The sequence below is a fragment of the Hyperolius riggenbachi genome, chromosome 10 (assembly GCF_040937935.1).
Source record: "Hyperolius riggenbachi isolate aHypRig1 chromosome 10, aHypRig1.pri, whole genome shotgun sequence".
Taxonomy (NCBI): domain Eukaryota; kingdom Metazoa; phylum Chordata; class Amphibia; order Anura; family Hyperoliidae; genus Hyperolius; species Hyperolius riggenbachi.
The window spans coordinates 72,708,298-72,726,546 of record NC_090655.1 but is presented as its reverse complement, the minus strand read 5'-3'; the positions used below and the strand labels follow the sequence as shown (position 1 = coordinate 72,726,546).

General features: G+C 44.4%; 1 protein-coding gene and 1 long non-coding RNA gene across 2 annotated transcripts in view; one reads left to right on the top strand and one right to left on the bottom strand.

Moving 5' to 3' along the window:
• PLCE1 (phospholipase C epsilon 1) overlaps positions 1-18,249 on the bottom strand; it is a 465,913-nt gene that overhangs the window by 36,226 nt on the left and 411,438 nt on the right. The window contains 3 exon segments of the mRNA XM_068255587.1: positions 2,340-2,458; positions 5,396-5,657; positions 17,795-17,958. Of these exon segments, the coding sequence (XP_068111688.1) occupies positions 2,340-2,458; positions 5,396-5,657; positions 17,795-17,958 (545 nt within the window).
• Positions 1-18,249, top strand: part of LOC137534192 (uncharacterized) — a 55,972-nt gene that overhangs the window by 20,009 nt on the left and 17,714 nt on the right. The window contains exon 2 of the long non-coding RNA XR_011024327.1: positions 17,797-18,060. This is a non-coding gene — a long non-coding RNA (uncharacterized lncRNA). The remainder of the gene's footprint in view (positions 1-17,796; positions 18,061-18,249) is intronic.

Sequence of the window (18,249 nt, the reverse complement as noted above, 5' to 3'; positions counted from 1 at the left end):
CCTCTCAAATCTCGCACATGTGCACCTGCGCCACTTCACTCCTCAGCAGGGAGATCTGAGTGTCGGTAACAGGATAGGGTGTATCACCCGGCAACAATGACACCCGGCGTATAAGACGACCCCTGACTTCTCAGAAGATTTTCAAGGGTTAAAAAGTAGTGTTATACAGTATATCTGGATATAACAACAAGTGTGCTGGAGTAGCTACTCCTAGCTTCATACACCTGATCCACAGGTGCACAGTCCCTCCATGGATCAACAATCCACAGAAATGTATCAAACATAATAATAAAGGAGGCACTCCAATGACGTCAATAAACCTGCGTTTATGTTTGCAAACCTAAAATATAAATGCAAACTTATAAACACCATTTGCTTGCCTCCTTCATTCTTATCTAGTATATCGGAATAATTTCCGTTCATTATTTTGTGTCCATAACTGCAGTCGTTGAAATATCCTGAGGCTATGGAGGGAAACTAATTACTCAAGTCCTGAAGCATCCTGGCCCGCTCACCTCTCATCCCAATAGCTTCGCCAAAGCCAGCTATAAATTACTTATCTGCATTTTAAAAAGTCTTTAAAACCATGTAAAAAATGCCAACATATTATGTATTGAATGAAATCTGTGACTGTCCCTGGAAATCAGAGTTGCCAATTAAGGGGCCATGTTGTAGAAAAAAAACAAAAACAAAAAAAACAGCAGAAATTTAAAGCTAAGGGCATATTTACAGTGGGACGTTGAGGTTTAATGCGACATTAATGTCACAGCGTGTCTGCGTTTAGAGGTAACGCATTGCAAGCAGTGAGTTACCGTAATGCAACATTTTTAACATTAGGTTAACGTCGCACTGTGAAAGTCCCATAGGATTAACATTGCAGTTTGGTAAGCTGGGTTATAAGACTTTATAACGCAGCCCCGCAACGTCTCACTGTGAATGCGACCTAAGATGAGGGCAGGTGCTACAGAACTAAAAATAAGATAAAAAGGAATTACATGATGATAATAAAAGCAGTGCAATTACACTGACTGACTGGCTCGCCATTTTCTGCTTTATTATTTTTTACTTCAACTTTTTTTTTATGAAAAAATAGAATCCTACAATAAAAATATTATTTATATATATATATATATATATATATATATATATATATATATATATATATATATATATATATATATATATATATATATATATATATATATATATATACACACACACATATACATACACACATATACATACACACATATACACACACACATATGTATGTATATCTATACACATACAATAAAAATTAAAATAAAATGCCAGTCTATAAATTGAATATATGGTAAAAAAAAAAAAAAAAAAAGAAATGAAACATTAGAAGCAGGACATTTTATACTGAATTGAAGAAAAAAAAAAATCACACTACTAAAAGACCAAAACCTAAGAGTGCCCCAGATACAGGGAGACAGACCGTGATTATACAGTATGTGCCAGGTATGGGCAGGCAGAAACACAAGGTTATCAGCACCTCCGGCAATCCCCACCGCCCTCCAGGTGCTGTAAATTACAGTTTCTGCTGATCTCTGTGAAAAGCGGGCAGCACGCTGGAGCCATTGACAACAAAGCACAACAGACCGTCTCTATGGCAAGGGCTTTATTTGCTATAAATAACCGCTGTGAACTGGTACATGCTTCATGTTGGGCACACGCTGGCAGGACCAGAATTTGCAAGTCTATTTAGAACCACCGAAGAATTAAATATGATTATTCATCTAAGCGTTTCTGCCGTATGCCCTTAGTTTTAAAAACCTGCGAAAAAAATGTGTTTTACAATGCATCGTACCAAACAGCAAAAGTATTGCATCTGCTGTCTTGCGTGAAATCAGAATCATAAAAACAACAAATAAGTGTGTTTTATTATACAGAACGTTATAGCTGATAATGTAGCATGTAAAGTAGGAGAGCAAAATTTCCATCCTACAGCAGTGCCTGCAGGGAGAAGCGGGAGAATGTATTGAGGAACGCAATAAGGATTCACTGAGGTGGTTGTTTCTGTTTTTTCCCCTCTGAATACATATTGCAAAATCATTGCGTTTTATCATCTTTACTGCCCTTTGGTATTAATATTGGAGTTTTCTAATACACCACACTGCCTGCTCCCAAATAAGCATCATTCTCAGTGTTGTGAGAGATGTAAATAAACTATACGCTATGCTTTGGTGATATTGTATCCATATTTATTCTGTTCTAGACAAACATTGGAATACACATTTGTATTTTTAGTGTTCTATGCTGGCAACTTTCATTTATATTATTATTAGCACTATTATTTTCTGCCAATGACTTACCAAAGAGGCGGGCAATGCAGTACCAGTAGGGATATCTTCCATCCTTCTGCTATGAATGAATAAGGTGGAGATTTCCAAAGTCTCATTATGTAGATTATGAAGCTGCACGTGTCTGTAGCCTTCAGTTACATCATGTAATAAAAAGACAAAAAAACAAAAGTTTATTACAGTGACAAGGTGTTTATTAGGTTTTATTCAATCCCTGCAAGAGTCTTAATCATTATGTTTTCTTTTTAGATGTATTTTTGTGATAGAACTATTCCTCCTATTCTACATACAGCCTTCTGTCCATATCATAGCCCAAGACAACATTTTTATGAAAGCGGGTTGGTGAGGAAAACCGTTCTCTCCCATAATGTCTTTAGCAGTAGGGAATTGGTTAGAACCTTAATTGAATTTAAACACTGATAACACGCGCTAGATAATCCCCAAAAATTTGGTTTATTAGTATCAATCTAAAAACACTCCGCTACAAACATGAATCTTCAGCAACACCCCATGGAACAATCACTCCTTCACACCACACACACTTAGAAGGGCCCTTCTATAATAAATAAAAACTGGCTGTAAAATTTATGCAATACAAAAATGTATAAATGAAAAGCTTATCTCACTAGCAGGAATGTCCTTTTAACCGTGCTGGCGATGACAGTAACAGTTTCCTTGCCAAAGACAGGTTCCCATCCAGCCACTATATGAACAGTATATGCTCCAATTTGAAAGCAATGGTGTACAAACAGTTCCTTGCAAAAATATTGGTTGCATGCACAGCGCTTTCAAAATTGTTAATACTTAAGCGGACTAAATAGAACTCACGTATTCCTGCATATGTACGTCCGCACAGATCACAGGTAAGGATTGTGCTCCTCTGTTCTCCTCATGAGTCGTGATAGTAATGACGGCAACTCCAGATTCCAGCTCCACGCCAGCGGACTCGTACAGGGCGCGTCACTTCCGCCAGTAAGGTTCAGCGGGCTGCTCTCAGTACTTCCGCCCGGCTGGGCTACACTGGGCTTAGCTGCAAATGGTGACGTCACCTCAAGATCTTAGAACTTCGCATACGGGCAGCAGCTGCGCGCATTGACTGCAAGCCCAGTTCAAGTCTTGTAATTGCGTTGCCCACAAGTCACAGCAATGTCTCTCCACCTCAACGCGTTTGGCTGAAACGCGTTGAGGTGGAGAGACATTGCTGTGACTTGTGGGCAACGCAATTACAAGACTTGAACTGGGCTTGCAGTCAATGCGCGCAGCTGCTGCTCGTATGCGAAGTTCTAAGATCTTGAGGTGACGTCACCGTTTGCAGCTAAGCCCAGTGTAGCCCAGCCGGGCGGAAGTACTGAGAGCAGCCCGCTGAACCTTACTGGCGGAAGTGACGCGCCCTGTACGAGTCCGCTGGCGTGGAGCTGGAATCTGGAGTTGCCGTCATTACTATCACGACTCATGAGGAGAACAGAAGAGCACAATCCTTACCTGTGATCTGTGCGGACGTACATATGCAGGAATACGTGAGTTCTATTTAGTCCGCTTAAGTATTAACAATTTTGAAAGCGCTGTGCATGCAACCAATATTTTTGCAAGGAACTGTTTGTACACCATTGCTTTCAAATTGGAGCATATACTGTTCATATAGTGGCTGGATGGGAACCTGTCTTTGGCAAGGAAACTGTTACTGTCATCGCCAGCACGGTTAAAAGGACATTCCTGCTAGTGAGATAAGCTTTTCATTGTTACATTTTTGTATTGCATAAATTTTACAGCCAGTTTTTATTTATTATAGAAGGGCCCTTCTAAGTGTGTGTGTGGTGTGAAGGAGTGATTGTTCCATAGGGTGTTGCTGAAGATTCATGTTTGTAGCGGAGTGTTTTTAGATTGATACTAATAAACCACATTTTTGGGGATTATCTAGCGCGTGTTATCAGTGTTTAAATTCTATTTTTTATTCTTGAGGGGTGGAGGGATTCCCCCTTGTAACACGCAGCTGAGCAGTTGTTTTCTACTGTGCCTTTACCCTCCTTTGCGCTTGGTTTTTTATACATTCCTTTAGAACCTTAATTGGAAGCACTGCAGCAAGCGCATATAATTGTTGCATTAAATGGCAATCGCCTGTGAACAGGGAAAAAATTCCTACTCGCGCATTTACTACTAGCACATGCACAACCTGCAACATTGCTTCAGGCCTATTTCACACTGCTAACCGTCTTCTTTGTGGTGCGATGTAAGGGTCACCAGCAAAGATCTGGCAATACTGCTATTCAAACAGTTTAGGTCAGAAACTGCAACATGTCAGGAAAATGCATGAAACCCGTCAGGAAAAGGCAACTGAAACCCGTCAGGAAAAGGCAACTGAAACCAGTCAGGAAAAGGCAACTGAAACCCGTCAGGAAAAGGCAACTGAAACCCGTCAGGAAAAGGCAACTGCAACCTGGCAGGAAAATGCAACTGCAACCTGGCAGGAAAATGCAACTGCAACCTTTTTATTATTGTTTTGAAAAATTTGGGGAACACAGACATGGCTAAAAAAAACAGCGGTCCATAACAATTGGCACCTACCCCAATGTTGAAGATACGTGGTTTCTTTGTGGTTCAGGAGGTAAGGCAACACACTTACAGACTAGTCCTGGCCATCTAACCTGCATGGTTGGATAAGGGGCTATGGAGAAATGGGTTGCTAATTTTTTTTTTTTTCTTTCAACTTTACTATCATCTGATTTTCCTACTTTTGACCCACTGCCCATGCATGAAAGCCCACAATTAAAAATAGATACTTGTTGTTAGGCACTGTTCTGCACGGTCACAGGTCGATTGTTTCCATAAATAATGCAGGGCACCGTCAGTCTGATCCCTCAGCAATGAACAGGGAAACCAGCACATGCATGTACCATTCCTTATTCTTTTCAATTAAGCCAACTGCAACCATAACATGCAGAAAACCTCAGGACTCTAAGATTCTATGGACATCCACATGTAAGATAGGCTGAATGCTTTTACCCTGTTTATAGATCTCCAGATGTTGTTACTAATACAATTGTTGATCACCCTGAAGAAAGCAAAGTTACCTCTTTTTAAGACTTTGAGAGGAATGACTCTTTGGGCCGTTACAGCAGAGCTGTTGTTCTCTACCACAGCAAAGCGCAGAAACACCAGGTCCTCAAAGTAAACCCGAAACATAAACTGCTCATTCCACATGGGATTTAAAGTGTTCCGATGGATGGGTTTAGTTCGGAAGTGACAGCTGTCCACCGACATGCCAAGCACATCAATCTCAATGCAAGGACTTCCTGTACTGTTACTTGGGCAGACATTCTGTCCCGAGACAATCTGGAAGACAAATTCTCTGTTAGCATTGTAGCACACTAAATTCAATTTAGAAGTATAAACAGGATTGTCCTAGCACCCAATGCCACACCTCCAGACATATCCCATGCCATCCCTAGCCATAGTACTGCCAAATATCCAGTCACATCCCATGCTACACCCCCAGGGACAATACTGCCACACATCCAGTCATACCTCATGCCACACCTCCAGTCACATTCCATGCCATCCCTAGCCATAGTACTGCCACACCTCCAGACATATCCCATGCCATCCCTAGCCACAGTACTGCCAAATCTCCAGTCACATCCCATGCTACACCCCCAGGGACAATATTGCCACACTTCCAGTCATACCTCATGCCACACCTCCAGTCACATCCCATGCCATCCCTAGCCATAGTACTGCCACACCTCCAGTCACACCCCATGCCACATCCCCAGGCACAGTACTGCCACACATCCAGTCACACCTCATGCCACACCTCCAATCACATCCCATGCCATCCCTAGCCATAGTACTGCCACACCTCCAGTCACACCCCATGCCACATCCCCAGGCACAGTACTGCCACACATCCAGTCACACCTCATGCCACACCTCCAATCACATCCCATGCCATCCCTAGCCATAGTACTGCCACACCTCCAGTCACACCCCATGCCACATCCCCAGGCACAGTACTGCCACACATCCAGTCACACCTCATGCCACACCTCCAATCACATCCCATGCCATCCCTAGCCATAGTACTGCCACACCTCCAGTCACACCCCATGCCACATCCCCAGGCACAGTACTGCCACACATCCAGTCACACCTCATGCCACACCTCCAATCAAATCCCATGCCATCCCTAGCCATAGTACTGCCACACCTCCAGTCACACCCCATGCCACATCCCCAGGCACAGTACCGCCACACATCCAGTCATACCTCATGCCACACCTCCAGTCAAATTCCATGCCATACCCAGTAACAGTACTGCCACACCTCTAATCACACCCAATGCTACTCCTAGGCACAGTACTACTACACATTCAGTAATACTTAATGCCACACTCAGGCACTGCACACACCTCCAGTCACAGCACGGACACACCTTCAGTCACACCCTATGTCACACCTCCACTTACACCCCATGCCACCCCAGGCAATGTACTGCCACATCTCCAGTCAAATCGCATGCCACCCCCAGGTACAGTAGTGCCACACCTCCAGACACACCCAAGCACAGTACTGCTACACATCCAGTAAAACTTAATGCCTCACCCAGGCAAGGCCGGTTCAAGTAGCAATTGGGCCCTAGGGCAAAATTAGCCTGGGGGCCCCCCCCAAAAGACACCACCCCAACCAAAAAGCGTCATTAGGGTCCCTTTGTTGAAGCCAAATTTCCCTCCTGGGCCCCTGAGCTGGCTGCTGACCCTCCCCCAATCACCTCCCACACACGTAACTGTGCTCCCTAGGACCTCTGCAGTGTCTATGTCAGTGTAGTGTCTCACCTGCCCGCCAGCACAGATGAGACGCTACTCTGACAAATACTCTGCAGAGTTCCTGGGGAGCAACAGCTAAGATGGGGAGGGACACCTTGGGGGCCCCTACAGGCTCTGGGGCCCTGGGGCAATTGCCCATTTTTTCCTATGGTATACACAGAAGGATCCGCAAACCGACCATTGGTTGAAAAAAGCTGGTATTCTTTATTCAGGAATTCCACATGACAAGTGCATAAAACCACAAGGTTCAACTAACGCGTGTCGGGCTTACAATCTGCCCCTAGTCATAGTTAAAAGTGAACCTGCAAGGGGAGGGCTTTAAGTAGGTGGGAGAGCAACAGGCTCCACCCTATACCTCAATCAGCCATCACCTTAAAGGAGACATTACAAATACACACAATATAAGAGTATATGACAAAATGTTATCACTAATGACAATAATGAAATAGATAATATGTTATCATTAATAACGATAATGAAATAGATTAAAAGTAATGTAAAAAGTCACCACTGGAAGGAACATTATAGCTTCAAGTAACGGATGGCAAACTATCTAGGGAAAAGGGGGGGGGGGGGGGGGGGGAAGAAGAGAGACACACTAGAATCCTGTATGGCAGGGGTAAAAAGGGAGGAGGCAGAATTAGCAATCATAAACTAAATTTAGATCCCAGTGTGTATTGAGACCCCTCGGAGTGCGAGTGTCCATCTTATGGATCCAATATGCTTCTCGCCTCAAAAGTAATTTATAGGTATCGCCACCTCTCTTAGGACTCACTATTCGTTCCACACCTTGAAAAACGAAAGAAGAGAGATTGCCCTTATGAACGTTTTCAAAATGTTTGGAGACTGACGATTTTTTGAAAGTTTTCCATTTAGTAGCACAGTAATGATCAGCAATGCGGGCTCTCAAATTGCGAGTGGTGCACCCCACATACTGTAAGCGGCATAAGGTGCAAGAAATTACATAAATGACGCACCTCGTGTCGCAGTTTACATAATGTTTAATGGGGAGACTGCTACCAGTCGCAAAAGAAAATATGGACCATACCCTTTTATGACAATGGCAGTATTTACAGGTGGAGAACCCACAGGGATAAGATCCCACTGTTGCTAACCAGGTGGGGGTACGAGACGAAAGGGGAGACTGAAAACAGCTCGGCGAAAGGATAGATCCCAAAGTGCGTGCCCTTCTGGCAGAGAAGCGGCACCCCTTCTTTAATATTGTCTTGAGCCTGATATCGGAATTCAACACTGGAAGATATTTCTTAACAATGTTTGTGATCCTGTTGAATTCAAGGCTATATTCTGTTACAAAAGTCACCCTGTCGTCTCGGTCCCCACTGCGTTTTCTAGTTTGTAGAAGTTCACTCCGTGGTTTCCTAGTGCCCCTGAGACGTCCCCAAGCTAGCTGTTTTTTAGTATACCCTCTTTGTTTTAGTCTATCCTCAACTGAATTGCATTCTTGCTCCAATTCCACTGGGTTAGAACAGTTACGGGCTGCACGAGTAAATTCCCCTGTGGGGATGGCATTGATAGTGTGTCTGGGATGACAGGAGCTTGCAAGGAGTATGGAATTTCCTGCTGTGGGTTTGCGGTAAGTCGTGGTGGAAACTCGGTGAAGTGAAGTGTCACCAGTCAAAGTCAGGTCCAGATAGTCAATGTTTGTATTATGATGGCTCATAGTAAAATTCAAATTAAGTTCGTTACAATTGACATAGGTCAGAAAGTCACTTAGAAGGCCGGGAGGACCCCCCCACACCAAAAGCAAATCATCTATAAACCTGCCATACCAAATGATATGGGAGGCAAATGGGTTCTCATCTCCAAAGATGCGGAGCTCCTCCCACCAGCCCATGTATAGGTTGGCCAGGGAGGGGAAAAACGTAGCCCTTATAGAAGCTCCGCTACCCTGGAGGTAGAACCCCGAATCAAACATAAAATAATTGAGTGTGAGGAGGTACTCCACGGCCTTCATGAGGTAAGATTGCAAGGGAGTCTCAAAGGTTGAGTATTTCACAAGATGGAAGTCAAGGGCCTTTAAAGAGTAACTGTTAGCCCCAAAAATCAAATTTAAATCTCTATTGCAATGTTTTAATTACTTTGTAAGGGAGCCAAAAAGGCAATGCAGAAGTTAAAAAGCAATCTAATTTTTTTACTGTGTAGCCTTTTCCCCCAGCTCCTAAGGAGGACGCAAAGCCGCATAACAGATACTTCAGAGGATGCAGAGTATGCCCATGTCTGCCCGACCCCCCTCTCACCCCCAGGACCAGGTGGCGATGTCTGCCCGACCCCCTCTCCCCCCCCCAGGACCAGGTGCCGATGTCTGTCCGCTCCCCCCCCCCCCCCAATAGCCGATGTCTGTCCGACCCCCCAGGACCAGGTGCCGATATCTTCTCACCCCAAACAGCTGACATGGAGAGAGAGCGGGAGCGGGGTACATCTACACACTTCCAGCGCCGCCACCGCAGAGCAGCCGCCGCCGAGTCACATGTGAGAGAATCACGAGCAGGAGAGAGATGCAAGGCGGCGGCTGCTCTGCGGTGGCGGCGCTGGAAGTGTGTAGATGTACTCCGCTCCCGCTCTCTCTCCGTGTCAGCTGTTTGGGGTGAGAAGATATCGGCACCTGGTCCTGGGGGGTCGGACAGACATCGGCTCTTGGGGGGGGGGGGCGCGGGTTGGGGGAGGGGGAGCGGGCAGACATCGGCACCTGGTCCTGGGGGGGGGAGAGGGGGTCGGGCAGACATCGGCACCTGGTCCTGGGGGGGAGAGGGGGGTCGGGCAGACATGGGCATGCTCTGCATGCTCTGCAGTATCTGTTATGTGGCTTTGCGTCCTGGGGAAAAGGCTACACAGTAAAAAAATTAGATTGCTTTTTAACTTCTGCATTGCCTTTTTGGCTCCCTTACAAAGTAATTAAAACATTGCAATAGAGATTTAAATTAGATTTTTGGGGCTAACAGTTACTCTTTAAAGCAAGTCTGTGCGGGATGGAGGAATATAAAGAGGCGACATCCAAAGTCACCCAATGAAAATGCTCCTCCCACACAAAATCTGCAAAACTGGACAGAACGTGGCACGTGTCCTGTAAATATCCAGGCAATCTCAAGACAAGGGGCTGCAGATGCGAATCGACCCACTCACCCAGGCGCTCGCCCACGGAGCCAATACCCGCAACAATGGGTCGGCCCCGTGGGGGAGCGCCCAGCTTGTGTATCTTCAGGAGGTGATGGAAGACAGGGACAATGGGATGTAATGGGCATCGAAATTCCGACATACTTTTAGTAATAACACCCATATTTTGTCCCAATTCCAAAAGCCCCCGAAGATCACTGAGGAAGTCCAAAGTAGGATTTCGGAGTAAGGGTCAATACACATCCGCATCTCCCAACTGCCTCAAGGCCTCTGACCGGTAGTCTGCGGTGTCCAGGACAACAACCGCTCCCCCCTTGTCCGCCGAGCGGATGACAAGGTCAGTATTGCTCTGTAAACAATTCAGAGCTTGCCGCTCGGAGGCCGAGAGGTCCGAAGGTGCCCTGGACAACCTTGATAAATCGTTAAGCTCCTTCTCTACAAGGTCTTAAAAAGTGTCAATCTCAGGAGACCTTGCATTGACTGGATAGAATGAAGGATTAGAAACCTTAATGGGTATCACCTGATCTATGTCCACTCCAATCAAACCCCTGTCATCCAAAGCCTGAAGCGCCAAAAGATTCCTAATGTCACAGAAAGAGGGAACATCCTCAATTTGATTCTGTGACAAGGACAATGGCGCACAGGATTCAGCCATTTCAGAAGGATCTTCAAAAAAAATGTTTTTTTACTACCAAGTTTCTCACAAATTTATTGAGATCCAGGATTGTCCGAAATAGATCAAAATGATTCGAGGGGGCAAAGGATAAACCTCTGGACAATAGTCTGACCTGATCTAGGGAAAGAGTATAACCAGAAAGGTTCACCACATTGCTGGTGGTGGACTCTAAGCTAGAAACTACCTTGTTATTCGACTTTCTATGCTTGCACCCTGCTCGTCTGACACGTTTCTTTTTTGTTTTCGTTTCTTTGTTTTGTTTGATTTCCTTTGTGTCTTGTAATAGGAGGGCTGAGGAATGGGAACCCCTGATGTCTGAAGCAATGGAGGGTCCCCTGTTTGGTGGGTAACATTAGAAATACTCTGCAGAGTTCCTGGGGAGCAACAGCTAAGATGGGGAGGGACACCTTGGGGGTCCCTACAGGCTCTGGGGCCCTGGGGCAATTGCCCATTTTTTGTTCATATGGTAGCTCCAGCCCTGCACCCAGGCACTGAACACACCTCCAGTCACACCATGCCACTTCCAGTTACACCCTAGGCACTTCCACAGCTCCAGTCACACCCCATGCCACAACCCCAGGCACAGTTCTGCTATATTTCCAGTAACACCCCATTCCACCTCCAGCCTCAGTAGTAAAAAACCTCCAGGCAAAATACAACCACACTTTCAGTTACAACCCATGCTGCCCCAGACACAGTACTGTCACACCTCCAGGCACAGCACTGCCGCACTTCTAGTAGCACCGCATGCCACAGCCTCAGACACAGTACAACCACACTTCCAGTCACACCCCATGCTGACACAGTACTGCGACACCTCCAGTCACACCATGCCACCACCAGGCCCAGTACTGCCACACACCCAGTAAAACCGCATGCCACAGCCTCAGGCCCAGTACTGCTATATCTCCAGTCACAACCCATGCTACCCCAGACACAGTACTGCCACAACCCGAAGAACAGTAATGCTACACTTCCTGTCACTACCTATGCTACCCTAAGGCACAGTACTGCCAAACTTCCTATCACACTCCATGCAACCCCCAGACAAAGAACCACCATTCCTCCCATGCCACACCCAGGGACAGTACTGAAACACATCCAGTGATACTCCATGCCACACCCAGGGTCAGTACTGACACACATCCAGTAATACTCCATGTCACACCCAGGCACTCCATGCCACAGTAGTTACACCACCAGTCACACTCCCATACCACACCTACAGTCATGCCAAATGACACCCCTAGGCACAGCCCTTCCACAAATAACCAAGTCAGTAATTTAGAGGTTGTACATTAAATTCAACACAACTAAAAAATGTTTTAGCAAATACATGGATTTATGTAGAAACAGGAGGACTCAAAAGTGGACAGCAGACAAAGGGAAAATTACAGGGGGACTGCACAAATAGGAACAGTTATTTGGAAGATATGACATTACAGTTCCCATTGATGTATTATTTTATATACAAGTAGACTTTTAGGAACACTTAAAGAGACACTGAAGCGGAAAAAAAATTATGATATTATGATTTGTATGTGTAGTACAGCTAAGAAATAAAACATTAAGATCAGATACATCAGTCTAATTGTTTCCAGTACAGGAAGAGTTAAGAAACTCCAGTTGTTATCTCTATGCAAACAAGCCATTAACTCTCTGACTAAAGCTGGCCACTAACGGTCCAATTTCTAGCGAAAAATCGTTTGAGCGATCAGAAATTCTGATCGGATTGGTTGTAAATAATCTCCATTGGTGGACACAACCGATTATGAACGAGTGAAAAAAAATGTCGCCCGAATGAATTTTCGTCGAACGAAAATTTGGATTTTCTTGGTGGTCGTAATAGATAGGAAGCAAGGATTGGTTAGTTGATGGTGTAGTGAACGATTTTTCGTCCGATCAGAATTTCTGATCGATCGAACGATTTTTCGCTAGAAATTGGACCGTTAGTGGCCAGCTTAAGTCTTAGTGGTGGAGAGGGCTGTTATCTGACTTTTATTATCTCAACTGTAAGTGAACTGTTTACTTTTTCTCTGCTAGAGGAGAGGTCATTACTTCACAGACTGCTCTGAAAGACTCATTTTGAATGCTGAGTGTTGTGTAATCTGCACATATTATAGAATGATGCAATGTTAGAAAAAACACTATATACCTGAAAATAAAAGTATGAGAATATTTTCTTTGCTGCTAATCTTCTAGTAATTATTCAAAGTACACAACCAATTCACTATATCATATTTTTTTTTTCGCTTCAGTGTCTCTAACACCTGTGACAAATGTGACACAGGAAACGACAAAGCTCACACTTAACAGCGGTGACAACTAGCTAACGGTCTGAACAGAATCCTTAATCTTTTCACTGGTGAAATTGTGCACACATGTAGTGTCTAGTTATTGCATATAAAAATAAACCTTTTACTTTTTTCACACACATTGAAGAAAACTTTGTTGTGTAAAACACAAGTGGTTTGTTCAGCTTAGTAGCTTTTCTTGTGTCACAGCACTCTGTCTTTTTGTAGAATACTGGTACTGTACTTTTTATAGTTATAATGAAGCGAGGCAAACATTTTTACCGGTCGTACCCAGTCTAATCGGGTACAGAAGAGAAAACTGTTTGTTGCTATAAAAACAGCTGTGGGCAGCATGATGCCTTTTCGTCGTTTACCAGTTTATCAACACATCCTTAAATCTAGACAAAGAGAGTGTTTTGACATGAAAAGTCAAAGGGTCACTTTAATTAAAAATTCCTACATAGTGGCAAGCCAGCAGTGAAACTCATCCTCCTTCAGAAGCAGGAAGAAGGGTCGCTTAACGATCGTCGTCAAGGAGACGTCGCTGGACCCATCGAGCACGTAGCTTTAGACAAAAATGATGGCCTCCACCTGGATTTAAAGGACACCCGAAGCGAAAATCAACTAATGAAATAAACGACTGTATCTATCTTCCTTCTCCTAAAAATGACTTTTTAAAATATTCCACAGTTTTATTTTATGCTTAAATCTACTTTTTACGTTTTAACTGTATTATTGTTTTTGCACAATGACACATTCATTGAAGTATGCTAGAGCCAAAATATATGAACTATTGACCCTTGTTATCTCTTTCCTGCTCTCAGAAGCCATTTTCTGCTAGGAAAGTGTTTTATAGTTGGAATTTCTTATCAAGGAGGGCCACACTGTAGTCACTTCCTGTCTGGGTATAGCCAATGGGGTCGCAAGGTGCAGAGACAGCAGGAAGCGCGAGATTATGTACATGGAGGAGCGCTCCTGCTGTGACTCTCTGGGTGGCCAATCATTGCTCTTGCTTTGATCTCCCCGGGCATCCGTTTGCCGCTAATCCGCACAACCCCGGGCATGTAATCGCTCCCTCTCATCAGCTGAACTCTGTGCAGCCCCGATCAGTTGGAAGCATCTTGCACTGCAGGCTCGCTCTGTATCACACAGCAGCTGATCTGCTCTCCCCGGGCATGGGATCTGTCATCAGATGTTCTCTGTGTGCTCCTCTTCGGCCCCGATCACTAGAAAACCGTCGCTGCAGGCACATCATCAGTATGCACTGTTGAACTCACCAATCCACTGCATTCTGTGAGGAAAGGTATGTACAGTGGTTTGTTTTAATCTGGAAGAGTACACTTTTTCAAAACTGTGATTGTTTAATAATTCAGCTCTTTTTCTTGGGGTAGGGGGTAACTACTAATCACACTGTTCCACAGCAAAATGTGGATGGGTTTTTCATAGAACATGTCCTTCCATGCAGAGCAGGGTGGCTCCCATACTCTCATACTAGTGTGCTTTAGCAGGACTCTATATGCTAATTAATGAGTGGTATGAATGGACTTGGTACTGATGGTATGAGTGTAGGCAGGAGGGATTTGCTACACAACTCACTTGTGTTGCTTCTCTCAGCACCACAAAAGTAAACATTTGCGCTTACAAGTGTTGAAGCAAAGAAAAGCGAAGAGGGGGTTGGGAGGGGAAGCCTCAGGAGCTGCTACATTTCTTATCCTCTGCTTATATGCAAGTCAGTCATTTTTTCCTGGTTTCTGGGGTAAATGTTGGGGGGTCGGCTTATATGCGAGTCGGCTTATATGCGAGTATATACGGTAATTGCTGAAATCTAGGCAGATACCAAGTCATTTTTGTCTTTTGCAGTGTATCCCTTCACCCTTGGGGGATCTGGGTGTGGACTGGTGGTGTATGAGTTTGAAGCTTGCACAAACAGAGTTATGTTACCCCCAAAATTGACAAATTGATCATCTGGAGCAACAGGCCCGAGGTCTATACAGCCTCCACCCCCCTTGATACTGAAAAGTAAATTATTGACAAGAAGCACGAGTCTATGCAGCTTACAATTTTACGTCAACTGAAAGATCAGGCAAAGAGCTCAGTCCAGCCCAGTATGGATAGTTGCATAAGACTGTATTACTGAAAACACCTTGGCTTCTGAGAAGGTCACAGCCTGCAATTATCAGACACATTGAATGTCTAAATATGTCATCAGATATGAGGTGATGATGGACGCAGCGATGAAGCAAACAGATCAGTTTCACATTTGTGTCAGTCTATATGCCACTAAACGTCTAGAAACACTCCACTACACCCACCATTAAAGTGAGCCTGTCATGAGATCAATGGAGAAGCTGCCAAAGCCCCATGTACTAAAGGACAACTGAAAATAAGATATGGCTGCCATATTTATTTCCTCGTAAGCATTATCAGTTGGCCTGGCTGTCCAGCGGATCCTCTGCCTCTAATACTTTTAGCAATAGACCCTGAACAAGCATGCAGCAGATCAGGCGTTTCTGACAACAGACAAGATTAGCAGCATGCTTGGTTCCGGTGTGATTCAGACACTACTGCAGCCAAATAGTTCAGCAGGACTGCCAGGCAACTAGTATCGAGCGCTGTAGGAAGGAGCGCTCCTTCATGTATCCACTGATCCATATCAGGTAAATGCTCAAGCACGATCACCCAGCATAAGCCTATGAAAACCGTCTTGGCCACCCATAATAATGGATCATGTGTGGGCCCACCACCGACGCACACCACACATGACATGACACACATGTAAGCCTTTGGGCAGGGTCCTCCTCCTTTTGTGTCCTACCTGATCATGCACCTCCATTACTGTGAACCCATGCTATGCATCTGAGTGAACCTAACTTGCCTAATCTCCATGCTGCATCCAGTGACTGACTAAGCATTACCTTGTACTCATACTGTGCTGTGTGATCTGGTTTTCTTGTATTCCTGTATTGTCATATTGCTGTATGTCACCCCTAAATATTGTTTGTAACCTAAACTAATGTCCGGCGCTGTGTAATATGTTGGCGCTTTATAAGTACATTAAATAAATAAATAATTCTTCATATTACGCATTACTGCGCAAACGCGTTCCCAGCGGCCAGGCGGCCTTGATTGCGCGCCTGCAGCCGGGAGCGCTCTGAACATGCGCACAACTTCACACAGAGCACTCCCGGCTGCAGGCACGTGATCAATGACGCGAGGCCACCGGTAAAGCGTCTGCACAGTAACGCATAGTATGATTAATGCGGAAATGACCCCGAGGTTCGCTGCGAATAGTTCGGGCCATTTCTACTCCCCAACACTGCTACTGCCTGCTGAGTGGTGATGGTCAAGTAGATGCAAATAACTTTGAGTTGATGCAAATGTATGCATTTTTTTTATAAAAATGTATGCAGCTTATAAACGAACCAATGGAATTTTACCTCAGCAGGATTTGATTGGTTCATGTTCAAGATGCATAAATTTGCATAAAGAATTGCATACATGTGCATCAACTTGAGTTATTTGCATCTACTTGACCATCACTTCTGCTGAGTGCGCCCTAATGGCTGCAGTTCAAGGGCAACATAAAGCGCAAAATAAATGTAATTTGTCTTGTCTATCAATGTCCTCCTTTCTGACCCTGCCTAAATGTTAGGTCCTGTTCATACTGTCAGCGTTTGCAGAACGCATAGAAAACAAAGAAAATGCAAGTTGAAAAACATACGCGTTTATATGCGTTTTTCTTGCGTTTTCTATTGCGTTTTTGCATGTTCAAAGGAAGTGCGTCACACAGGAAACAATGGGAAACGCAGAGGGAAACATACGCTAAAACGCAATAGTATGCGTTTTTGATACGCGTCCATACACTTTGTGTCCGTTTCTGTGTGTGATGAACAGAACTGCGTGCAGCAATGCGGATGAGAAACTTATGCGTCTTACACGCATACATGTGAATGAGGCCATTAAAAAACATTAGTAGCCGTTTCTATGCGCAAAGTCTGCCCGTACGCATTCTGGAGAAACGTCTAGGAACGCACATAGTCTGAACAGGGCCTTACTGATTCTAAAGCACTGATTAGGTTTCAGGGAAATCCAGTCAAAGTTGTTGAACCTGCTTGAAGTCAGCAGTTTGTATGAATAATACACTTACTGTCATCTTTACACTAGCAAAATAAACAGGATTTAGGTTACTACAAAGTCTCTTGCAGCACTAATTTATGACATCTATCGCAATATGAAAACAAGAAATTTTACAAGGCTTTTCTAAACAGTATATTCTAAAACCTGGTACAACAAATTACAAACCATATATATATGATCTATATCACTGTATATAAGCAGTGTCAGGGTTTATGTAACAGATTTATAGAAATGGTTTGGTTAGACTAAGCTGTTGGTGAGCTATCTGGGAAATGGAACAGTACGTTCCCAGATATGTTCTGCTGGAGAAGCATGACAACTATTTCAGTAGCAAAACACTGGCTTAGGATTCAGAACGCTGGTTTAAAATGACCAATAAGATCAACTAGTAAATGTTTGTGTTCTTACAGATAAGGAATAGATGGCCGGTTCCATGCTCTCCAAGTCTCGCTCCAGCGGAGAGAATAGCTGGTACATCGGGCAGCTCTTATCCCACAACACAGGAGGCTTCAACACATATCCACAGCCGCCGTTCGCTTCAAACATGGCAGCGTTCAATTGCAAGGAAAGATCTGAAAGACAGAAACATGCGTGCAAGAGAATCAGGATGCTGAGAAAGATTTATACAGATGGATGGAGAGATGATCCAGTCAGCACAACATTATAATACACAGGTAGTCCCTAATTAATGAATGAAATAGGAACTGTAGTTTGCTATTTAACCTGAATCTGTTCATAAGTAGAAACACTGTGCCATCTCTGCCCCCTATACCTCTAGTGTCCCACCACTGTGTCACCTCTGTCCCTTCAGTACCCCCCTATCATCTCTGTCCCCCCTGTAGCCTCAGTGTCCCCCCCCCCCC